This window comes from Labrus mixtus, chromosome 16, assembly GCF_963584025.1.
Source record: "Labrus mixtus chromosome 16, fLabMix1.1, whole genome shotgun sequence".
Classification (NCBI taxonomy): domain Eukaryota; kingdom Metazoa; phylum Chordata; class Actinopteri; order Labriformes; family Labridae; genus Labrus; species Labrus mixtus.
The window spans coordinates 26,381,181-26,406,732 of record NC_083627.1 but is presented as its reverse complement, the minus strand read 5'-3'; the positions used below and the strand labels follow the sequence as shown (position 1 = coordinate 26,406,732).

The following is a 25,552-nucleotide window of genomic DNA, read 5'->3' as shown; positions in this document are numbered from 1 at the left end:
TCCCAGTGATCAAATCTCCATCTTTATAATATCCTGCTATGTCTTTTATTTTTTTTCCCCCTCCTGCAGGCAACCTGGCATGAAATCTCACGGCCTCAGATCCACGGATACGACATGCAGTGTCTGGCGATGGTGGGAAGGTTTCAGTTTGTGTCTGGAGCCGACGAGAAGGTGCTGCGAGTGTTTCAAGCACCTCGAAACTTTGTGGAGAACTTCGCTAACATCTCGGGGACCTCCAGGGAAAAGTTGTTGACATCGAGTGTGAGTTCCAAAATACTTCACCCACTGTTATTTCTTATTCCATGTGTGGAAAGAAACGAGGGATTAAATCCATGACCTTTGGAATAATATGTTTGCCCTCTGCCCTGCAATCAGAACTCACACACACACACTTTCTTTTTAGCTTCTCTTTTCCTTCTTTTTCCAAACATAGATGTGCTCAGTTGTTATCAAAGGGTCATTTATTTTTTATGCTTATTGCCAGGACTGTGCCAACATACCAGAAGGAGCCAGCACACCTGCCTTGGGTCTGTCCAACAAGGCTGTATTTCAAGGTAAATTCTTGCTCAGCTGTTTAAGGTTTAAGCCCAATAATGTCTGATTATCAATATTTTATCAGTTCCTTAAATTCATTTGAGAGGTTTATTCAAATATTTAGATAAATATATGTAAACAGGAATGTTTTTTGAAACCGCAGGTGATCTTGTCCCGAAAACCAACAAAGAAGGGGAGAAATTCAGCAGCGTATCAGATCAGTACCAGGAGTCTTACTTCCACCCGCTCATCATGACTGGTAACCTTCAACAACAATACTTTCATTACTTCACAAATATAAAATGCTCAATCCTAAAAATGTGTAGTCAGCTGTGTAAACCCCTCATGCAATTTAAACCCCCTGTTTAAAAAAAAAAGAAAAAAGTAGCCTAAATGCATCTCTGCCTCCTCGACAGTTGGAAAGCTTGACTCATTTGCCTGATTCCAATTCACTCAGCAGCCTCGGTGCACATTCATGAGTTCCCGTCTGCTTGTCGCTGAGTGTTCTTACAAGAGACAATGATATGCCGCCAGACGGACAGTTAGTTATTACCGCTCTCGACATGCTCTACACCCACAGTGCCTGAGGTCTGCTGGAGAGCGATGGTGTTACAGGAGGGAAGGGTGGTGGGCGATAGTCAGAGGAGGGAGAAGAGGTGTCAGGAAGCAGAGAAGTGAGCAGAAGGAGAAAGAGCAGAAGCTTGGAGGCTTGTTTTATGAGGCATAACATTTAGAGAAAAATCTGGAACGTAAGCTAAGATTGATGCGGTTTGTTGCCTGAGTGTAGTGTTGAGTTAACCTGAGAAGAGGCCACAGAGGTACACAAAGAAGAAACCGGAAAATGAGGGAAAGTAATTGTAGGAAATTTTCCAGATGGAAAATGGATGCCAGTCAAATTAATAAAACTTAGCATGGAGCTTTGAAAGTTCGGAGCTTGAGGGCGTCAAGGGCTGTCATCAGCATGATTGAAGCCACTCCTTAATCTGTTCTGCTAATTAGAAAGCAGGCTTATGTGATTGCAAAGTTTAAGTATCAATGACCCCGGGCTATGTAGGGAGCAGCCAAGTGTGGAGACTGTTCTTAACAATGCATTTTCACTCATTTGATTGGCTTACATGCAGAAGGGAAGACAAATGGATAATTAAGAAAACCTATAAGCTGATGACCAATAAGAGACACAAGAGGAGTGTAGCTCACAAATACACACAAAGACAGTGTTGGCTTGGAAGGAATCTGCAGTGTAAGGGAAAAGATTGTAATAGATTTGAAGCCTATTAAAGCCAGCAACCATCAAGAATCAGAGATTGAAGCTGCAGTTGTTTGAAAATAACTATTTTGTTCACTCTTTTCCGTCTCTCCTGATGCCAATTACCATCTTTCTTAATGTTAACTTCTGTAGCTCTACGGGTGAGCAATAACAGGATTTGAAAGAGGAGAATGATAATAGCCACTTGGTTGTAATTTCATTAAAGCTCCTGTTAGGAACTTTGGGTTGGGTTTTGGTGCCCCCTGTGGCCGAAGTCGTTTGTCTCATTTCTTTGCTGATTCTATCATGTGTATGTGTATGTAGTGTTTTTTAAGATATCTCATGCTGCTTTCTTTTAGAAGTCAAATGTATCACTCAGAGAGAGTCTTTGAAAAAGAGGATGTATCTGCAGTGTACTGTAACTCACTTTGTCTGACACCTGACCCCTTCCAGTGTTTACAATCATTAGAAATCACTCTGAGAAATAAACTATATTCATGTTGATGCTCTCATCATATAGAGGTTCATGTCTACCACACCCATCACAGGGGCTTTAAGGGAATGGCAGACTGTTTGTATTAGAATGATTAAACAGATCATGGCCCCACAAAACCAAAGTTATAAAGGATTTTGAAGTTAGTGGTCAACTGTTTGAGTGTGTATTTGTATTTCGTCTGTGATGGGTTTTTTGTAGAGCCCCCACCAGAGGATCATCTTCTCCAGAACACACTCTGGCCCGAGGTCCAGAAACTGTGAGTATCTAACTGTTTCTTTTTGTTTAAGTTTCCTCCTGTACAAAGAAATCCAACAGGTTTTTCCATTTTACACACTTCCCATCCCCATATGAAACACTTCCTGTCCCATTTTGACACACTTCCTGTCACCATATAGATGTCAGTTTCTATATTTCTATAATTCCCCAGGAGGGCAAAAAGATGGACCGCCCCAAAGCCTTTAGTTGTCTCCCTCCTTGTATTCATCAGCCAATCATAATCTAGCTATCTGCCCTCCCATGAGCCATTAGTACAGGCTGAATATATTGCTTCCATTTGTGGCCAATGTTAAATCCATTTACTTGTCAATCGGCCATAAACATGAGGTATGGCATTGTGTGTGTTTGAAAAGCATTTTTCTGCCTCCATTTGGCTCCATTCCCCCTTTGAATCATTTAGTGCATAATAGAAACATTAAAATTAGTAAGTGGCAAAATTATTTTTGTGGCAGAAATGATACTGAATGTCGTAGCCAAATGGCTGCAGCGTTTGAAAGCTTCCTGGTCAGGGAGGAATTTCTCGCAGGCTGTGATTTTTCTTTTCTTTTTTTTACATATAACCAGGTGATATTTGGCGAGCTAAAAGTAATTAAGCTGTGAGTGATTAGCGGGAGTGTCATCATTGTTTATCTCTGTCAGCGGGAGATGGACCAGCCATCACAGATCAGTATTTTAATTTCACACTCTGTCTGCTTATTTACCTGGAAGCTTGTCGAGGTGTCACTTTGGAGAAACAGAATACTTCATTTACTGGAGCACTGTCTCTGTCGCTGTCCTCCTTCCTTCACAAGTCTGTCTCTCAGCTGTCTTCTCTCCTTCCACATATTCAGCACGGCTGTTATCTTGAATCGCCATGACTCATCTCTGTAAGATTGTTCTCCTCCAGGTACGGCCACGGCTTTGAGATGTTCTGTCTCGCTTCAGACAGCTGCAAGACGGTGGTGGCCTCTGCATGCAAGGTCAGTTTGTTAAAACCTAAAAAAAAAACCAGCCTTCAACAAAGGGCATTAGCAGGCTGCATGACCATTTACTCTTCATCTACATATTGTCCACATCAAGGTCAGGACTCCTCTTATCTGTGATATATTGTCGTCCTGTCTCTTTAATAGAATTATTGAATCACTGGTGCCAAATATCAATATTTAATCAAAACAAAACCAGCGCTCTAAACAGATTTAACCCACACATACGTATGACTCATTGTGTCACTTCTCCATGACTTGTCTCCTTAGTTAAAAACACAAATGAGGGTAACATGAACAGAAGTAAACTAGGTAATGAAGAATTTGACAGCAAGAGGAAAGATGAAGAAACAACAGAAAAAAGTAAGACAGCAGTGAAAAGATGTATGAAGCATGATAAGAGGTGAAACTGATGCAGTATGGATCCTGTGCTTGACCTTCTCAGTAATATTTTACTTTCTTCAGTTGATATTGTGATGTATCATTTTATGATCATCTTGGAATATATATTCTTGCTGCTTCTCTTAATCGTGCACCCCTTTTCTTCCTCACCTAAACTCTCATCCAGTTCTATTCCCCTTTTCTCTCTTCTCTTCATCTCCTACTGCTTTGTTCTTTGCTGCGTTATTCCTATGAATCATGTTCCACTTTATTTCCTTAAAAGCAACCCTAATCTCTCAACCCACCTGTCTATAGTCAAGTATTTAAGATGGCATTCTACAGCACATGTTTAACATTGATTTCAAGATTCTCTAAAGATGTCGTACTGTGTAATTATTATCTGCAAGTGATCTCATCTAAACCCTTCTCTCCAGGCATCTAAAGCAGAGCATGCCGCCATTCTGCTGTGGAGTACAGCAACGTGGCGTCAGCTGCAGATGCTGCCCTGCCACACCCTCACCGTCACACAGATGGCGTTCTCCCCAGACGCACAGCTCCTAATCGCCGTTTCCCGCGATCGCACGTGGTCTTTATGGAGACGGGACCTGCCCACACCTAATAGTCCAGGTAAGAGAAGGAGGAGGGGTTGTCACTATTAAGGCGGGGCCACCTTAAAGGATTGTGTTTTTAGTTTCACACTGCAAGATGATGTCACAGTCCTTCATGAGGGAATGTGACAAAAAGTGAGCTAAATTAGAAATAGGTTTGACTGAATTTCAAGACAATATGTGAGCCCTGCTGGCAGGTTGCACCACATCAATTTGGTCCAAATCAAGCTGGCCTGTTATGAAGGTCTCCCCTAATGAATACTGAAAACAGCCAAGCATGTGATGCAGTGACTGAAACTATTCCGACAAAAGCTCATAAAAGAGCTCATTTGTTTGATACAAATCTGAGCACACTTTCTCTGAATATGAGCCACAATTTCAATTGCTGTCTTTCTTTCCAACTGAATAAAAGAACGATCATATTTACTTCATGTAATCCTTTGGAAGGCAGGCGCAGTAAAGCTTTATTATCATTTTGAGAACAATGCACAAAACGATAGATGTCTTCCTCTGGACTATTTCATCCTCTTTGATTGAAGGAGGGCTTTTTCCAAAGTAACACTAGATTACCTTTTCTCATCAAATCTTTGCGGGCAATCAAATCATGTCAGGATCAGGGTGAGGAAGAAATCTATCAGTGCTTTAAACACATTTCTACAATTCAGCAGCCATTGTTAGTTGACTTAGGATTTTGGTCTGGTGCCACATGTCCAATGTGTCCTTGGGCAAGACACTTAACTCCAAGTTGCTCCCGCTGCTTTGTCTGCGGTGTATGAATGGGATTATTTACTTTTGATGGCCAATTTACATATAACCTCTGCTATCAGTGTGTGAATGGGTAAGTGTGACGTTTCCATAAAACGCTTGGAGTAGTCAAAAGACTAAACGCGATAGAAGCTCAACTCCATTTACCATTTGGTGATCTCAGGCTCCTGGGACACATCCACTAAATACAGCCTTTTGTTATTTTGATATATTGTGAACACAAGTGTAAAGGCTTCCTCTCTATCACTCGTTTTTTCGTAATGCTTTAACCTTGACCTCTTTCAGACTCTTCTCAGTGCTGCTGACATTAACGGTTAGAGGAACATTTGTTTCTTGAAGGTCACTACTGTCAGTGTGGTCCCGGTGATGACAGTGATGATAAAGTGAGGAGAAATCATTTCAGGACCTCAGTTCTAAATTCTCATGTTGAAGTAAGCTTGATGTATATATGGCAGCTTTTTTATGTTAGCCTGCTTGCATTCGGTTTGAACATTTTGTAGCCTGTTATAATATCCTCTTACACCACCAGATGAAGCTGGAGCTGGTTATGTTTTCAGATGATTTTCATCTTTATTGTCTATGCTTGTCAATGTGGTAAATTTCTCCTTAGTATATAATTTCTCCGTAAGCCTTTTTAGCAGTAGACTTTTTTTTTTTTACTCAGGTTCAGCCATGTCCTGACAGTTATTGGGTTTAAAGGTCACATATTATACTCCTTTTAAACAAGTTTAAATAAGTCTCAGAGATACCTAGAACATATCTGTGAAGTTTCTTGCCAAAAATCCAGTTCCTGTATTTTAGCATGCCTATTCACCCCTCTATTCTAGTCCTGCTCAGAACAGGATGTATTTGTGTCTCTGTAGCTTTAAAAGCAAATGAGCTGTCTGACCACGCCCCTCTGGAAGGGGATGTGGCTTGGGCTTACATGCAACATGCCTTATTGTTTACCGTAGGAAGACAGACTCAGAGGGCAGAACAAACACCTTGGTGTGGGAGGGTCACCCACCTGGGGGAGGGGTTACTGCCTTTTGTGATGTCATAAAGGGATAATCTCCAAACAGCCTGTTTGAGCACACATTTTCTGAAAAGTGGAGCAGGCAAAAGGCGGAGAGGATGGACTTTTTTCATAATTGAGGGGGTTTGTAGACAGACTAGGGAAACATATTAGTGTTAGAACAGCATGGTAAAGTGTGTTTTTTTTGCATAATATGCAACCTTTAATCAATCCTTTTTCATTTGAACATTTACAACTGTTGGTATTGTACCATGTGAGTTAAGGATTTTTGCGAAAACAACAATGAAAACAACATGTGCTTATTACTAATTTGTAAATTCACACTTTGTTTTGTTCTCTGAAATGCACTCTATGGATATTTTTACAGTGTAATTCTTAAAGGTTATCCAGTGGGCATAGATCAGGTTTTGATTAGCACTGATATGATATCAGTGTTGTCCTGAGTCAGTAGAGAAAATAAAAAGTGGAACCTTTGGATCCCCGCTCTGTGTTCTCCTCCTATGGGGCCTCTGTTGTTGTAAACAAGCGCATGCTCCTGCAGAGTTTGTTTATATCAGAGAACCTGAGCACCTTGACTCAGACAAATAACCTGATCCTGCATCCAAGGTGAGCAGAACACGACATTTAAGCCCAGAGGATTATCTTCGCCCAGCGCTCAGTTATGCATCTCGTGGCGCTTTTGGCAGCTCAGGGTGGCCTTAAATGACTCTGACAGCATTTAACCAGCCCTGCTCTCTCCTGTGTGAATGTATGTGGACTGCACACAGGCAGGGGGGATGTGTGTGTGGAGCAGAGGAGGGGAGGGATTGACAGGGGGGGTCCCGTCTGTTCTGGTTGGCTGCTGAATCATTCAAGGTGATAGTGAAGAACACACACACACACACACACACACACGTAGACATAAACACACACACACACAGTCTAACAGGCCAGACCAGAGAAGGTTAAATGAAGTCGAAGCTGACCAAACAAACTCACATCCTCCATCCTCACCTCTTTGTGTCTCATTGTTCTCTCACCTGTTTTGTCCTCCATGCTTCCTCCTCATCCACCTGCCCACTCTTCCTGTCTCGCTCCCTAACAGCTTCATTAAGGAGACACTGTCCTCCTCCGCTCCCTTTTTGCATCTATCCTTTCTGTGTAGTTTCTTGATCTATTTTGCTCGTTGCGTCGTCTTTTTTTTTGGAATTAAAAAAATGGAGGGACGTTAAAAAAAAATGTGTATCACAAATAACACACACTCAAATTTGTGTTTCTAGGTAGATAGTGTGTTGTGAGCACACTGACACGACATGGTGGTTAACTCAGACTCTAGTGGCTTCACTATGGTTTTACAGCCGTGTGTGTGTGTGTGTGTGTGTGTGTGTGTGTGTGTGTGTGTGTGTGTGTGTGTGTGTGTGTGTGTGTGTGTGTGTGTGTGTGTGTGTGTGTGTGTGTGTGTGTGTGTGTGTGTGTGTGTGTGTGTGTGTGTGTGTGTGTGTGTGTGTGTGTGTGTGTGTGTGTGTGTGTGTGTGTGTGTGTGTGTGTGTGTGTGTGTGTGTGTGTGTGTGTGTGTGTGTGTGTGTGTGTGTGTGTGTGTGTGTGTGTGTGTGTGTGTGTGTGTGTGTGTGTGTGTGTGTGTGTGTGTGTGTGTGTGTGTGTGTGTGTGTGTGTGTGTGTGTGTGTGTGTGTGTGTGTGTGTGTGTGTGTGTCTTAAAGTGCAGACAGGCGGCTGCTAGTAGCATACAAACAAGCTCTCTGGGGAAAACCAATCTGGGCTCTGAAATGACTTAGGCCGGGGAAATAAACAGCAGCAGGTCATAAAGCAAAGCTGAGTGAAATGGAGGGGCTTGGGATGAGGCGTGCCGCCTTGTTTGCTTGTTTACATGTCGCTCAAGACAATTTTTGTGATGTGTGAATCTCGACATGCTGATGGCATGCAACGATTATGACCCACATTTCATGTCATCCAAAAATGAAGTGTCAGCGTTTTTTGTAAATAAATGTTAACACAATATATGTTGTGCAGGGATTGCTGATAGCTATTACATAAATACTGTTTTGTTTGTGTTTTTGTTTCTGTGCAGAGCTGCAGTTCTCGCTGCACACACACGCAGGGAAGGACTCGTCCATACACACCCGAATCATCTGGTCATGTGACTGGAGCGCAGACAGCAAATTCTTTGTGACATCGAGCCGGGACAAGAAGGTTAGAAGTTTTTCGATGTTGCGTATATTCTCCCACAATAATGAATTCAAAATTTCCAATTATAATAAACAGAAAGTAGAGACTTTGCTTTGAAGGATGAATGCTTTTTCATAGTTATCATTCTCTATTTTTTTTCTTTTATGCGTTTGTGTGTGTAGGTGATAGTGTGGGGTCCGTGCAGACTGGAGGACTCTGGAGACTCTGCGCCTCCTCCTGAGATTAAACCGAGTTCTTCCATCCTGGATGTGGGAGATTCTGCTACAGCTGTGGCTTTCTGTCCTTTACTCTGCTCTGATAACAGGTGCACACACAAACACAAAACCCTTTTCTTAAATGTTTGTATTAAGGTCGTGTTACAGACGTGTAGTGTGGGGGACCAAGTCGTTCTCACTTCTGTATGGCCATCAGAGGTAGTAAACGATCTATTACAGGGGATACTGCAGAGCCAGCTGGGGAGAACAGAACTGTGTGTGTGTGTGTGTCTTAAGTCTGTGTGTATGTGGAGTCTCTGCTGTTTCATTACACAACTAACTAATTCATGTAACGCAATGTGAAATCCGTGATGGGACACCAATATTAAGCTGTTGCAGAATTGATATGAAAGTACAAGGACATTATGAGTGTGGAGCTTCATTATGGCGCTGTTGCAGAATAGAAATCTAATAAATGGCTATCAGTATAGTAATACTTAATATATTTACAGTATGTATTAACATATTTTCTAAGCTTGACTTCAAAATCAATTGCTTATCGCTTTAAGTATGTAGGTTCTGGAACTAGCTGTGAAAGTGTCTCAGATTTGTAAAGATATAAAAGTATGGACATTTGTACAGTTTAAAATTGTTAGCTAAGAGCATCAGAAAATAAAGGTAGTCAGTCATGTTAGCCTTCATTTAACACAAACGTGTGCATGTGTGTGTTTGTTTTGTTGCCCTCCACAGCTACCTGTTCGCAGTGGGTCTAGAGAGCGGCAGGATCTTGTTGTACAGATGGAGTCCTGCTCAGGAGCCTGCTGGTGGACATGACTGGAGCAGATGTGGAGAAACAGACGGATCGTATCCTTCAAAAACACACACACACACACACACATATCAATCAATCAATCAATCAATCTTTATTTCTATAGCACATTTAAAACAACTTAGATTGACCAAAGTGCAAAATGCAAAATGTAAAAACAACAAATAAAATAACATATAGAATGAAACAACATAGAAACACAATAAATAGGAGCATGAATAAAAAAATTCACATACACATACACACACACTTTGAAAGGTTTCCGGTGGACACTGGCAGTATATGACAGTGTGTCATGGTTACATCAACATGGCTTCAGTTTGATGGCAGGTGAGGGACAAAGCTTTCCTTTCCATGTTATAGAACAAGGTAGCAGGCTGTTTGATTCAGATGTCTGCATTCCTTTGAACGATCAGGAGGCAGGGTGGACAGGTAGACTTGTGTGTTTCTGTGTGTGTTGTATCTAAAATAGGCGTGTTATTTTCTAGGCTCTACAGACGTTGGGTGTGTAGAAAATCGTTGTTTTGTGGTCTTGACTGGGAGAGGTTTTGCTCCTCAGACTTCAGTGCTGCTCATACTTTTGAAATCAAGTCATTAAGATATTCTATGCATTATTATTATTATATTTAAACCTCTCTGCTGTATGTGGATCAAATAACTGTATGATCAGTCAGTTTTGTGAAGCATATAGTATGTCAAGTGTATCCATATGGCACATTTCAAGAGCAGACATCACAGAGTCCTTCACAATAAAAGATGGAAAAGGAAAAACGGAGAGATGCAAAAAAAAGGCTTTAATACTGTAGAGTGCTGGGGGAAAAACTGTTTAACAAAGGCAAATCTCAACAAATGTGTCTTCAATCAATCAATCAATCAACTTTTATTTGTATAGTGTCAACTCATAACAAGTGTTATCTCGAGACACTTTACAAGAAGCAGGTAAAATACCTTACTCATTGTCTGTTAACATTACAGAAGAGCAGGTAAAAGACCTTACTCATTGTTATGTTACAAAAAGCAGGTAAAATACCTTACTTATTGTTATGTTACAAAAAGCAGGTAAAAGACCTTACTTACTGCTATGTTACAAAGATCCGGTCTATCCATCATGAGCACTTTAGCAAAGCAGCAAAAGTTACAGTGGTAAGAAAAAACTGCCTTATTAAAAGGCAGAAATCTTCGGCTGGATCCCCGGCTCATGACGAAACAGTCTTCACAGGCCTAGACTGCGCCGGGCTTGGAAAGGGATAGGGGGAGAGATGGGATAAGATGCAGGAAGAGGGATAGAGAGCAAAGGGGTGGGGGGAGGTAGACCGTCCATCAGCAATCCGGTGGGGAGGGGAGGGGGTGTGGGGGGGTTGTTCTGGCAAGCCGCCAACCCACGATCCGGTGGGGAGGGGGTAGTGGTGGGGTGGGGGTTGTTCTGGCAAGCCGTCAACCGACGATCTTGAGGAGCCTAGGAGAGCTCAAGAGCTCTCAGGAAAGTCGGTGGTTAGTGACTGAGATTTATAGATAGATACATGCAGTAATATGATGTACTGTATATGCAGAGAGAGAGAGAGAGAGAGAGAGAGAGAGAGAGGAGCTCAGGGTGCCAGTTCCCCCGGTAGTCTAAGCCTATAGCAGCATAACTAAGAGCTGGTCTACACCAGCACCAGCCCTAACTATAAGATTTATCAAAAAGGAAAGTTTTAAGTCTGTGTCTGCCTCCCGGACCCCGGCTGGAAGACGATTCCAGAGGAGAGGAGCCCGATAACTGAAGGCTTTACCCCCCATAGTACACTTGGAGACTGTAGGTACCACCAGCAGGCCTGCACTCCGGGACCGCAACGCTCTCGAGGGACAGTACGGCACTAGTAGCTCCTTCAGGTAAGATGGTGCCTGGCCATTTAGAGCTTTGTAGGTGAGAGGAAGGATCTTGAATTCTATTCTAGACTGTATAGGGAGCCAGTGCAGAGAAGCCAGGACAGGAGTGATGTGGTCCCATTTCCTGGTTCTGGTCAGTACACGAGCTGCAGCATTCTGGACCCGTTGAAGAGTCTTTAGAGATTTGCCAGAGCACCCTGACAAAAGAGAGTTACAATAATCCAGTCTGGAGGTAACAAATGCATGAACTAGTTTTTCTGCATCACTTTGCGACAGGATATTCCTGATCTTGGATATATTACGAAGGTGAAAGTAGGCTGTTCTTGAAACTTGACTGATGTGAGAGCTAAAAGACATATCTTGATCAAAAAGAACTCCTAGATTCCTAACAGTGGTGCTAGATGCCAGGCTGATGTCATTAAGGACAGTCACATCACTAGAAAAAGTCTATCTGAGGTTCTTAGGGCCTAGCACAATAACTTCAGTCTTGTCTGAGTTAAGTAGCAAAAAATTTCTGGTCATCCAGGTCCTAACGTCCTTAAGGCACGTTTCTAGCTGACATAACTGACTGGTACCATCGGGCTTCATTGATACATAAAGCTGAGTATCATCTGCATAACAATGAAACTGTATGGAGTGTTTCCTCATAATATTTCCCAGAGGAAGCATATATAATGTAAAAAGAATTGGTACAAGCACTGAACCTTGTGGGACTCCATGGCAAACTTTGGTGTGCATAGAGGACTCATCATTAACATGTACAAACTGAGATCAGTCTGATAAGTAGGATTCAAACCAACTTAAAGCAGTCCCTGTAATTCCAAGCAAATGCTCCAGTCTGTACAACAGGATCCAATGGTCAATGGTGTCAAAAGCAGAACTAAGATCTAACAAGACGAGCACAGACAGAAGTCCCCTGTCTGAGGCTAGAAGTAGATCGTTTGTAACTCTAACTAGTGCAGTCTCAGTGCTATGGTGGACTCTAAATCCTGACTGGAACTCTTCAAATAAACTGTTGTCATGGAGAAAGTCACACAGCTGTTTAGCTACCACCTTCTCCAGGATCTTCGAGAAAAAAGGAAGGTTGGATATAGGCCTATAGTTAGCTAGAGTTCCTGAGTCCAGAGTAGGCTTTTTAAGTAGAGGTTTGATTACCGCTACTTTAAATGCCTGTGGTACATAGCCTGCCAGTAAAGACATATTGATCATATCTAATATGGAGTTGCTAACTAAGGGAAAGACTTCCTTAAACAGCTTGGTTGGGATTGGGTCTAAAATACAGGTTGACGGTTTCGACGCAGAAAAAATGGAATATAACTCTGAAAGGTCGATTGGAGAAAAACAGTCGAGACTAATATCTGGTCCTGGAACTGTCTCTGCCATATCAGACGTATCTGCACCAGGTAAGGGCGGGAGGTTACCAATTTTGTCTCTGATGTCTAGAACTTTGTTGTTGAAAAAGCTCAGGAAGTCATTACTGCTGAGGGCTAGAGGAATGAATACAAGGCTCAATGGAGCTATGACTCTCTGTCAGCCTCGCTACAGTGCTGAAAAGGTATCTAGGATTGCCTTTGTTTTCCTCGATTAGAGAGGAGTAGTAGGCAGCTCGGGCGTGACGTAGAGCCTTCATATATTTTATATGACTATCCTGCCAGAATAAACAAGATTCTACCATTTTGGTCGAACGCCATATTCTTTCAAAATTCCGTGATGATTGTTTCAGAGTATGGGTTTCTGAGTTGAACCATGGAGCCACTCTCCGCCGCTTGACAACCTTCTGTTTCAGGGGAGCAATCGAATCAAGAGTAACTCTCAGCGAATCCACTGCACTATCAACAAACTGATCTAGCTGAGAGGGACTAAAGCTATCGTAAGAGTTTCCAACTGGGTTGAAACACGGTACTGAATCAAAAACAGCTGAAATAGCTTCCTTAAATCTAGCCACAGCACTATCAGACAAACTTCTAGAGAGCACACCTCTTCCAGGCAGAGATAATTCTAGTAGGACAAAGTCGAATGTAATAAAAAAATGGTCTGATAGAAGAGGATTTTCTAGGAAAACTGTAAGGTTATGGATTTCAATTCCATAAGCTAAAACAAGATCCAGGGTGTGGTTAAAACGATGAGTAGGTTCGTTTACACCCTGGGTGAAACCAATAGAGTCTAATAGTGACATGAAAGCTGTGCTAAGGCTATCATTATCAACATCCACATGGATATTGAAGTCACCTACAACAATTATTCTATCACTGCTAAGGACTAAATCTGATAAAAATTCTGCAAACTCAGATAAAAACTCAGAATATGGGCCAGGAGGGCGGTAAACTACAGCAACTAGAACTGGCTGAAAGGTTCTTGAGACTGGATGTGGAAGACTAAGAACAAGGCTTTCAAAAGAAGAAAAATTCAGCTTTGGTCGAGGGTTAACTAAAAGACTGGAATTAAAAATAGCTGCTACTCCACCACCTCGTCCAGTGTCTCGAGGTATATGAGTATTAAAATGAGTGGGAGGAGTGGATTCATTTAAACAAACATATTCATCTCGACACAGCCAGGTTTCAGTCAAAAAAAGTAAATCAATGTGCTGATCTGATATCAGATCATTCACTAAAAGAGACTTGGATGCTAAGGACCTAATGTTCAAAAGTCCGCAGTGAATCTTCCGATCTTGTAGCAAAATCGTATTCGTAGTTTTGATTCTAATCAGATTTTGACGATTCACGCCGTTTGGATGAATTATAAAAACGGGTCTGGGCCGGGGGACAGACACAGTACCTATAGTATAACTACAGTTCGATTCAGAATTACAGCTATAGTGACTGGGAGACAGATCTAAGGGAGGCCCAGAGAAGTTTGTAAGACTGCAGCTCTGCCTCCTGGTCTGAACTCTGTGTTGTTGTCAGGGTTTTGGACTAATAACGTCTGCTATGTTTCTAGATAATAGAGCTGCACCGTCCAAAGTGGGATGGATGCCGTCTCTAGCTAGCAGACCAGGTTTTCCCCAAACCTGCCAGTTATCTATGAAGCCCACATCGTGTGCTGGACACCACCTCGACAGCCAGCGGTTGAGTGATGACATGCGGCTATACATGTCATCACTGGTCTGATTTGGGAGGGGTCCAGAGAACACTACGGAGTCCGACATCGTCTTAGCAAAAGTACACACCGACTCCACATTAACCTTAGTGACTTCCGACTGGCGTAGTCGGGAGTCATTAGGGCCGACATGAATTACGATTGTATCAACTCTACCTTTAGTCTTTGTCAGCAACTTTAAATGAGATGCGATGTCGCCCGCTCTGGCTCCGGGTATACACCTAACTATGCCCGCTGACTTCGCTAGCTTCACGTTTCGGACTATGGAGTCTCCAATAATCAGAGTTTTATTCTCAGCGGGTGTGTCGCTGAGTGGGGAAAATTTGTTTGAAACGTGAAGTGGTTGGTGGGGAACCTTGTGCTTCGATTTTCGACTATGCTTCCCTCGGACAGTAACCCAGCCACTGCCTCCCGGCTGCTCGGGAGCTACCAGGGGGAAGCCAAGCTATGTCGGCCCGCACCGGCTACAGGTGGCTGGCTAACTACTGCTGTATACGATGACTCTGACTCAATGGTGCGGAGCCGTCTCTCTAACTCAGACACCCTCGCCTCCAAAGCTAAAAATAAACTACATTTCTTACATGTATCATTATCACTAAAGGAGGACGAGGAATAACTTAACATCTGATACGTAGAGCAGGAGAGAGCAGGAGAGGGAGAGACAGAAAAAGAAGCCATTGTAAAGCTAACTGCTAAGCTAAGAGTAGGTGCACAGTAACACAGTACAGAGGAGAACAGAACAAGAAATTATGCAATACGCTCACCATAGTACGCTGCTCTGTTCAGGTGCTGCTCGCTGCTCTGCTCAGAGATAGTCAATAGTTCTTTTTTTTAAATGTCCACAGTTCTCAGAGAGAACCTTCCAAAGTTTAGGAGCGACAATCACTAAGGCACAGTCTCTTTGACTTTTGCATGTATAGTTGGTACCTGGATTTAATCTGTTTTTTTCAGTCACCCAGATTGGTATCTGTTTTTTTGCCTTCATCACACATCCTTTGTCAGACAAAGCCACTCTCTGGCAGTAAAGAGGCTCCGCTGGAGGCCCCGTGCTGGCCGAGTAGGTCGAGAGAACAACAGGAAGGACGGACAGGCTGAGGGAGAGAGTGAAACCGAGGAGGAGAGCTCCTGGCTCCAACTAGCCAGTGCCAGCGCCGACCACTCTGTCAAAATCTTCAACATCAACCGACGGGCTCTTTAGCACCACCAACACTGACACTATTATGTCTCTCTGACACCGAGAGATACTTGGACTGAGGGCCACAGGCCGCACTGTGCCACAGAGGCCACAGCTGCTCGCTGGCAAGCCATCCCCTCCCTGTGACAGCCGGTTAAGTCGTGGGTCAGTCTAAGGCCAGACCCACAGCACTCGAGCCCTGCAGTCTGTGTGAGCGCAGCTGAACCGATGTGAAGGGTGGAGGAAAGATCCTGAAAACACCACGACCCCAGGGAGGGGCTCTGCTCAGACACTTCACAGTGTTTCAGTTTCTGAGAAGACAACACTGCTGGACTTCTCTACACATCACACATTCCCACTGGATATCCACGTATCATCGTATCACTATAAACACGGACAGATGCTTGTTAGTAATTAGTTTGTTATCATCACACAATTCTCTCTGGTTGTTTGGGAATGTCGAGATGTTTTATTTGTTTTTGTTTTATTAAAAATCATTAAATGTTTGTATATCCCAAATGTTCTGAATGAGGCTCATTGATTTATATTTTAGAATTCCAGATGTTTACAAAGTTTAACTTGTTTCTGTATGACAATCATACAGACTCTTGTATCTCACAGAACAACAGCATTTGATTAGATTGAACATAAAGGTAGTATATTTTGTTTATATGAAATGTATTTCCCCTCTCAGGATGTCCCATCATTATGACATAATGGAGGTGGAGATAAATAGAAAACCGTGGTGTTATGTTCAAACGATAGATTGCTCGACAGTCATAAACATGTACAGACAGAGACACCTCTTCCTATATATCCTACTCAAAACAATATTTTCACATGTGAAGACTTTGATTAAGGGCCAGCTTTCACCAAACTCAAACTGGAAACAGTCCTTCTTGTTGGGGACGAGCATACCGAGCCGTACAGACAGCTGTTGTTGTCGGCGATGAAGGGGAAGGGCAGGGTGGTGTCAGCGTCGCTGTACATCCTTGCTCCAATTGCTTCAATCCTTTCTCCAACTTCTCCTGGCTTGGACCAGAAGTCATCTTTTCCAAATATTGTTGATGATTGCTGAAATTTGTGGAGGGCTCAGCTTTGTAGCAGACTTGAATCGATTCCCAAATAGTGATTAGACGCAAATTAGTGTGTTGAGATTGTTTCCTTTAAAATTCATAATCCTCGTCATTTTCAACTTTGTCTCGTGTCTGAAGTGTTACAGGAAAAAATGTCAAATGTGTTGTTTGAGTATCCAAACACATTTTCCTTTATATATCATCTTTCTTCCCCATTTGGAAACAGCAGGCATCTGTACATGTTGAGCTTTTATGCGTGAGTTTATGTGGAGAGAGAAAACAGAAACATTGGTATCTTTCATTACAGGCAGGACTTCAAACATTGCGGAGGAGTAAGATCAATAAACACTGAACTGTCCTGTTATTGAGCTCTGAAGCTTCAGATTTAGGTTCATGTGCTTTTGAAGAAGAGGAGGGTCCTTAACAGAATTCTCAAGGACAGAGCGGAGGACGTCCATATTGTGGATTTAATGAGGGTTCAACTCAGTGTGCCGTCATTATATATCAGCCATAAATTTTATCCCAGAAGATTGTAAGTAGTGGCCATAACTCTCCCTCTAATCACGCATCCCGGTATGTATGGAAGCATCAGTCTTCCCACGGTGCACGCTGCTCCAGGAAACAGCTGTTTTTCAAACACTGAAATGAGGCTTTGGGGACAATACGCTCATATATCAGGGGATTTTCAACATCATACGTTACATAACGTAATTATTGAGTCATTATCAGTGATGTTTCAATTTAAACATGAATGATCGTCCTGCCGGTGGATTTTCATCAACACGTTTGTGAGAGGAGCTCTCTCAGCTCTTCGCTCTGACTAGCATACTAATACATGAGGCATATGCTCCTTTCTAAGATGTCCTCGCCGGTGTGTCCTTGACCACTCGTCCTGATGAGGTGAGACTGCCATAATATGGTTCTGAGGAGGGATTAGAAGTCCCATCTGAAAATCCTTGAATGTTACTGATTAATGGGGAAAATGAGGACCCAGTGGCACAGGTAATAAACCACAAACAAAGGTGACTGGGACCTCAGCTAGGAAGCTTGAGAAAGGATTTCAAGGAGGGAATACTGAACATGAATACATCATTGTGCCTTTGTGTCAGAGTTTGATTTCCCATAGTATAGTAACATACTTCAATGGGAAATAAGAACTTCCTGTTTGTGTGTTAACATGCTGGACTTTTAGCCTTTGTTGGATGGACATAGACAAATTAAATGTAAAAAAAAAATAGCATTGACAGGCAGATTGTTGTAAGTTTATTGTATGCTACAATGTGTTTGAAGCCAGTCTGCACTGTTGCTTTTGTGTAGTTTGTGAATGAGTCATGCATCAGAGTATATTTGTCTGAGGGGGTGTATGTATCTCTCTGCAGTGTAGTAAGACTTCCATGGTTACAAGCCAACTGTTGTGTTAACCTGCAATTAAGTGTGGAGAGACAGGTGTGGATGCAGATCAGGATAAAAGGAAACTTCATAAAGACTTCCTGTTACTCGAGGCATTTCACAACAAAACATCATTAATCACTAAATCTCATTAACAACGGTCCAAAGGATACAAAATCAAAGTGCAACTTTATAGTCAACTTTGGAACTTTTTTGCAGTCAGCTTAAAAATCTCAAAAAGAGTACTTTTTTTTTAGAGGAAGTATTAAAGAAATGTAAAGTTTAAAACGATGCTGACAGAGAAAGAGCAGTTAAAGGCTGCCTATGATCACATTTAATGCTAAGAGAACTATAAACGGTTATACCCATTGAATTAATATAAAGTTGGAGTTATCCTCTTGTGACTTAAACCTGCATTCCTCCTAATGACCAGCAGAGGCTCCATTGGCTAAAGACATTGACTTTATATAAAGATGGTTGAGGCACTTCCATCTCCTCCTGCAATTATATATTTGCACATTTGGAGCCAAAGAGAAGCCAAAACCTTCACTAGAAATTCCCATTTTGGTATGAGCACTTGACTGATTTTATTGCAATGTTTTATTATGTTTTATTTGGTTTTATATTTTGCTGTGTTGTCTGATTTTTTAAATTAGTTTTCGTTTATGTTTTACGGTGATGTTGTCCTTCTGTTTCTTGTCTTCTGTGTGCTCCTGCTGCAACGCAAATTTCCCCTTGTGGGACAACAAAGAATCTGAATCTGAATCTGCAAGATGGAGCAGTAGAGGCCAGCTGGTGGTACAGAGGTCCTGCTCACCAAAAGACTAACCAACCAATCGAAAGGCTCACTTACTGAGAAATCAGCAAAGAGCCTTCAGATCCGTAGCAGAACAGACTCTTGTGTGGGTGAGAAACAGACTCTCACAGCCATGGAACGTTAAACGACTCGTGTTAGTGTTATTATTTCGCCTCTCGTCGTTCCTACTCTTCTGATACTGTGCACACAGCACTGTAGAGCAGCATTTATCATCAAAGCTGTCAATCATGAGGTTGCACTCCTGTTTTGATTGCATTGAATAATTAATTAAATCTAAACTTCTCAGAAAAATGATCCCCATCAATCAGTATCATAAGAAGAATGAAGGAGGGCCCCTAAATACTGTATGGCCATTATTAATGCACCATAATAACATAAAGTTAGTATGACATCTGTCACATTCAATTCTATAAAACTCATGTGTGAGTATCCCCTCTCCATCTCAATACTCAGATCAATGCAGCTAAGTACTTGCACGTGTGCATTAGTCGGACACATTGGATATAGAACTGGCTTGTGTTAATTTCTCTGATGTTGGAGGTTACATCGAGGCTTCCCTTCCACTGACACCCAGGTCAACTTAATCAACGGGCCTTCCATTTGCACAGCATGATCCTGCTGAGACGAGAAAGAAGGTCACGAAGCTTTTACACGCTGAGGCTTTTCTTCATTCAGAAGACACCCGGGAAAACATGTGGTATCTTTGAAATCCTAGGCAGAAACAGAGGAAGACCGGACTTTAAATCTTAACATCACCTGAGTTCCTCCTGAGCTGTACAAACAACAATTACAGCCATGACAAGGTAATCTGTTGACTTGCATATTTGAGAATCTTGGTAAATACTCTTCTTTGAGTATAACTAACTGGTTAGGTGTTCCCTCTTTTAGCTAATTTGTTAAAAACATTTAAAATATTTGAGGATGTGTTTGGAGTCTGTTACTCACAGACGGTTGATGGAAGAGTTTTTGGTCGACAAAGTTTCAGTGAACTGCTCGGCTGCTTCTTTATGAGACCTGAAAACAGCTGAAAACCACTTCTGGCTCCCCCATGCTAAATATTTAAAAGTCAGAACAACGACAGGACCTGTGCACACGTTTAAACCAAACACAACCACAACGACACTGTCAAGAACACACTCAAACACACACACTCATCCCCTCCATCCTGTTTGCCACTGGGCTCCTCCTCAAAGTTCAATTATTTATCGACCTCCATATACAGGCCTTTTCATTATAAATTTATTTTTGCTTTGCTGTCTGAGGGCTGCAGGCAGCCAGCACACTGGATGTGCCTTTTTCACAAGAGTCTTATTGTTAAGCAGCCATTCATCACATGGGTGCAGTTCTCTCCTTTTTACTTTGAATGCCATAGAAGAATATATCAGTATGACTTAGTGACTGCATTTTGACACAAACATTGCTCTGTAATACTACTTAAGAGTGTGAAATGGTATGTTTTGGTCTTACATTTAGGAACTCAGAAGACTAAATATAAAACATATAATTGTTGTATTTGTCGGGGAAAGAGCAGCGTTGTTTCTTCTGTGTGTTAATTACAGAAGGGTGATTCTCATTTTTCAGATTTTTTTTGGGGACGCCAGTGGTAGATTTTTACGAAATGATCTTCAGAACAATCTGAATACTTCAGTCAGTCTCACAAAGGAAACAAGAAAATACACAGTTGACCTTATTGTTGAAAGGGTACACATCACAACCAATTTCCAAGTTCATGTATGATGCTGCATAGAAACTTGTCCACTTGCAAATCTCATCCTCTAGCTAACTAATTTAAAGTGTAAGGTTGAAAAATGAGTGAACCATTCCTGTTTGGCAGGAAATGTTCCATATTACATACATTTTCCAACTGGAACATTACAAATGTTAATGGGAGGTCTGCTCCACTTTGCTCTTTTCTCTAACTACACTGCTCAAAATATTCAAAGAAAAGATACAAGTCAAATCTTTGTTTTTTAATGACCAAAATGGTCAAAGAAAAAATTAAATAGTGCATGTCATGTTAGATACAAGACATGCAATCCATTTAGAAAACATCAAGTGACTTCACAAAAACACATTTTTAAGTTGGACCAGGTGTGTCATCGTGAAGTACGGTGTTATGGTTGTATGTAGGCTTCACCTCTTCTGACACACTGTTTGTTTTATCTGTACTGATCTCCATCTCTTCATATCACCATAGTAACCAGCTAACATGTGGTAAACTTCAGAGGGACATTCTTCTATATAACTTCTATGTAACTTCTAGCAACTTAAAAAAAAACAAGATGGATGATCAATTATTGGCTGACTGCCTTCAAACACACATTATAAATTCAAACATACTTTTTGAAGAACCAGCTGACCGACTCGAGTACATTAAAGAGTTGAGTGCAGATGAAAAAAAACATTGGATTATTTTCAGTCTCACTTTATTTAACGATGATGTGAAAATTAAAGGCTGTCCATAACATTCAGACAATAAAAGAAGAATGTTATCCAACCCCCCGCCCCCCCCCCACCCCCCTCGTAACAACTAATGGCTTCAAAAATGTTCATGTGTTCAAAGTGTGATACTTATTTTATACAACTTTTTCATATCTATACCTCATCTGTACATAACATAGTTACAGATACTGTAAATTAAAGAAATGACTTCCAAGTATCCTTGTGGCGCATTTGTGAAATATTTCCTATGTAAAAATGAATGTACGTAAAGATCTTTTACATATACATATATATATAGTTCTCTATTCTTTCTTTTATAAGAAAACAAGTTATTGCCCCTCTCGAACATGTTGCATTTAACATAGGTTTTGTTTACCATTGAAACTCGTAATTGAACTGAACTCCGTGTGATACCACATAACAAACCGACAAAACAGTAACAGTATGGACCTGTGTGTGTTCTTCCACTTAATATAAAGGTCATATTGTTATATTTTTGGACATGTATGTCTCGCCGTCTCCAGAAACCCTGATGATGACACATACAAAGATATAATTATATACGTATACATGTCATTTTTTTGATCTTCAAACGAAAAAGGTAAAAAAAAAAAAAAATACTGTGGCATATACAAACCATAAGAGTGATGTTAATTATTACAGTAACGAATGAGCCCTTGACCCATCACAATTGCATTTGAACAATTTTCCATCCATGTTGAAAAGAAAGATGAAAAAGAATCATAGTAAAGGAAAATAAATCAGGGCATATTTAAAACAATTTAACAACAGAACCATACCTGATGATCTGCATTTGGCATTTTAGATGGACTAAAAAAAGTCATTTTGTAATTTGGTAAATGCCAGGAGTGGGTTATTAGGATTGATCGTTTGCTACTACTTTCACTTTATTGCCCTCAGTGAATAACTGCTAAAACCAGTAGCATAGTTGATATGATGATGTTTGTCCACTGAGAATCTTGGCATTGACATGTGTGAGCTGATCAACAGGTTAAAAGAACTTCAATCTGTGTTGTGTAACGAAACAGAAAACCAAATTGTGGGTGAGAATGACACAACAGAGTGGATTTGTCACGACATTTGCAAAAACAGAGGTTACTCTGTGAATTATACATTTCATATCATGCCGTCTTGAGAAAGCCAAATACCAAATATCCATACATGGACACCATCATCAGGGTATCAGCAAATTGTACACAATCACATATAATGTAATATATAAAATGTGCAGTTGGTTTTTTTGTTCTCCTGTAGGAAGAACAAACCCTCTGACAATGTCCCTCACTCGCTTGTCGAGTGGCCATGATTCTCTGGTTGGCAAAAGGTGCGGGAGACGCTGTGACTCCTTAGAGGTCTGTGCTCGGGGTTTCCCTGCTCCTGTGCTCAGCAGGGGCTGGAAGGGGAGGAGCTCTCGCAGGAAGTCACCCTGATATGTCCGATAGCAGGTGGATTTCTGCTAGCTTGTCTTCCACTCCAACTCTGTATCCTTTGATTGGCCTTTAAACCGAAGACTGACAGTATTTATGACCTAGCTCAAAGTAGTCCACTCCATGTTCTCCCACACTGTCCCATGCATTGAGGCGTTGAATTTAAATAAATCTATGACACGTTGTACAATATACAGATGTGTGGCCAATGTAGTTGTTGTAGTTTCAGTGCCATTTTCACCCTATTTATGTACCGTGGGTCCTGCAGGCTACAATATAAGACAACAGGCACAGCGCTCAACAAACACCTTAAAAACTAAAAACCAAGACACCAATGGTGAAAACATATGCTGAGAACAAACTTTCTCACACTCCATTTGAAGTCCTTTTTCTTTAAAGAGTTCCTGTTTGCTTGTCTCCAACATGAGGACTGTTTTACAAACAAAACATGACGACACTGTGCTGATGACAGTTTAGCCCAGTGCAGTCTTCTTGGGCTCAGGTTATAGCCCGTTTTCCATAGCAAGTGAGGTACGTTCACTGTTGCTAAGTGTGAAGTGATTTTTCATGATAGTCAATATGAAAGAAAGCCCTGTGTCTGTGCTTTATCTATCACTGTGTATAGGAACCGAAAGCTATGGCCGGTTGGGGCTCATGTGTGCATCGGCTTGATTACCTCTCGTGGAAATTCAGGTCAACCGTTTGGTCCAATTGTTGTGGCACTGGTAGACCTACATCCTTTCCAGCATCACTTCTTGAGTTTAATTTCTGAAGAAGTCTTTATAAGCGTGAGTCTCATGCCCCTTTGCCGCTGACATGAACCCGGGGCCCCTTTTCTTATGTGCTGGTTAGCTGTGAGGGCTAGAATATACAGACATCTTAACAGTCTATGAAGACCACTCAGTGAAAAGCACCTGACTCCATAAGGTGCTCTCTTGCGTTTTATGTGTACATCTGAATGTATGCATTTCTTGGCATTTAACACACAATCAACCGTGGAACACTTTCCTTGTGTTTTTTTTTTAGCTCAATTTTCTAAACTATGCAGCCTTGAAAACCTGTTAAAAGGCATAGCATCAATAATCTGTATATCATGCTTTCTGATCACATACTAAGCAAGTTGTAAAGCATGAAAGGCCTATGCAAAGTCTGATGTGAAATCTCTAAAGAAATCAGTGCTGAAAAATTTAGCAAAGTGGTAAAAAGAGCCATGTGCGTCTTACTCCTAGATTGAGGAACGGGCCTTTTCATGTTCAGTGACTCACAAGCTTTCATGTACCTTACTCTGCTGCGCTTGTTATCAAAAGTAACACAAAGCACTTTCCATCTCTGTCATACATATGTCTAATTCTTCCAGGGGTTGCCATGTTTTATGAGCTTCCATTGGAAATGTTCCTGATAACCTTCTTCTGTCATAAGCTTGACACTTCCAACCCCTTTAATTGTCCGTTCACAGCATATACAAAGCTTACAGAACATCAAAGTCAGAAATGAAGATATTTACATGTCTCCATAAAGATGGGAAGGGGACGGGAGTTAATTTCATGATTTCCTTTGTTGGGTTTTGTAAATAATATGTCTCCACACTGGTATCCAGTCACCAAAGCTGTAAAATACTCAAGTTTGATGACAAGCTCACATGTAGCAGAAAGCCGAACATACAACAGATAAAGAACAGTAAAAGACAACCCCCCATTTGAAGCAGATAAGGCTACACGTCAGGCAGGGCTGCTCCACCACTGTTCTGCTATTGGGGCGGGACTGTAGTTGTGCATGTGTGTGTGTGTGTATTGGAGTATGTTTGTTTGACTGTGCATTTGCAAGGGGAGCAGCTCAACAAGGGGACATTGCTGTGAATCATGGGAGTTTCTATGGGTCATCCAGTGCCCACTCCGTCTCCTCCCACCCCTTCCCGACTGAGGGTTTCAGTTCTCAAGAGAGGCTTGGGTGAAGAGGTGTGAAGAGTGAAACTTTGCCCCTCCCCCCCTCCCTGTCTTCTCCCCCTGTCCTCCTTGTTCTGAGACAAAATACGCACATACGCTGACGATATCAGTCTATTTGTTGTAGAAAAAAGGACCATATATGTCTCCTCTGCAAGGAGCCAGGTGGGGGAGGGAATGAAGCTCACAGGCCAGAGACCATGACCCGGTAGGAGGGGGGCATGTGTCTGTGCCGGGGGCTGGAACCAGGGCTGCCGTTGGGGCTGGTACAGCTGGCATCGACCCCTCCTATGGAAGGTAAGTAGGCGTGGTGCAGGATGGGCAGCTGCAAGGACAGTCGACGCTGTATGCTGTGAAAAGTGAAGAAAATAAATAATGTAAAACTCACAAGTAGAGACTAAATATGAACATTATACTATAAACTCATATTAATCACCTTACAGATAAATATTTAAAAACCTGTTAGCTGTTAGCCCAACAGGCCGGATGTATTGTTACGGCTGTATGTGTCCCTGTGCTGTTTGTCCCTTCTCCCTTTCTGTTGTGTCACAATGAGGTGCACTGGGTCTCAGAGCTTAAAAACTCATGTTTTTTGTGTTTTGTGTTTTGTGATATTAGTTTCTCAGTTGTTCTTTGTTATCATTTAGTCTATCCATTGATAAGAAATCCCTTCGTTTTGACTTTGTTAAGGTGTTATAAGTGTTTTATTGGGTCAATTTGTGGATTGTTGTTAGCCCCACTAGGGTCGCCTTATGGTGAGGCGTAACAAATGGGGGCTGAAATGAGGTGAAGTTATTGTGTGTTGTTGTGTAA

At 41.7% G+C, this 25,552-nt stretch overlaps 2 protein-coding genes across 2 annotated transcripts in view; one reads left to right on the top strand and one right to left on the bottom strand.

Moving 5' to 3' along the window:
- Positions 1-16,146, top strand: part of elp2 (elongator acetyltransferase complex subunit 2) — a 32,844-nt gene extending 16,698 nt beyond the window's left edge. The window contains exons 13-22 of the mRNA XM_061059596.1: positions 70-261; positions 485-554; positions 698-793; positions 2,475-2,532; positions 3,439-3,511; positions 4,330-4,522; positions 8,350-8,471; positions 8,630-8,772; positions 9,413-9,526; positions 15,456-16,146. Of these exons, the coding sequence (XP_060915579.1) occupies positions 70-261; positions 485-554; positions 698-793; positions 2,475-2,532; positions 3,439-3,511; positions 4,330-4,522; positions 8,350-8,471; positions 8,630-8,772; positions 9,413-9,526; positions 15,456-15,651 (1,257 nt within the window). The 3' untranslated portion in view covers positions 15,652-16,146. The remainder of the gene's footprint in view (positions 1-69; positions 262-484; positions 555-697; positions 794-2,474; positions 2,533-3,438; positions 3,512-4,329; positions 4,523-8,349; positions 8,472-8,629; positions 8,773-9,412; positions 9,527-15,455) is intronic.
- Positions 16,147-20,858: 4,712 nt separating this feature from the next.
- gabbr2 (gamma-aminobutyric acid (GABA) B receptor, 2) overlaps positions 20,859-25,552 on the bottom strand; it is a 173,944-nt gene continuing 169,250 nt past the window's right edge. The window contains exon 19 of the mRNA XM_061059533.1: positions 20,859-25,089. Within this exon, the coding sequence (XP_060915516.1) occupies positions 24,924-25,089 (166 nt within the window). The 3' untranslated portion in view covers positions 20,859-24,923. The remainder of the gene's footprint in view (positions 25,090-25,552) is intronic.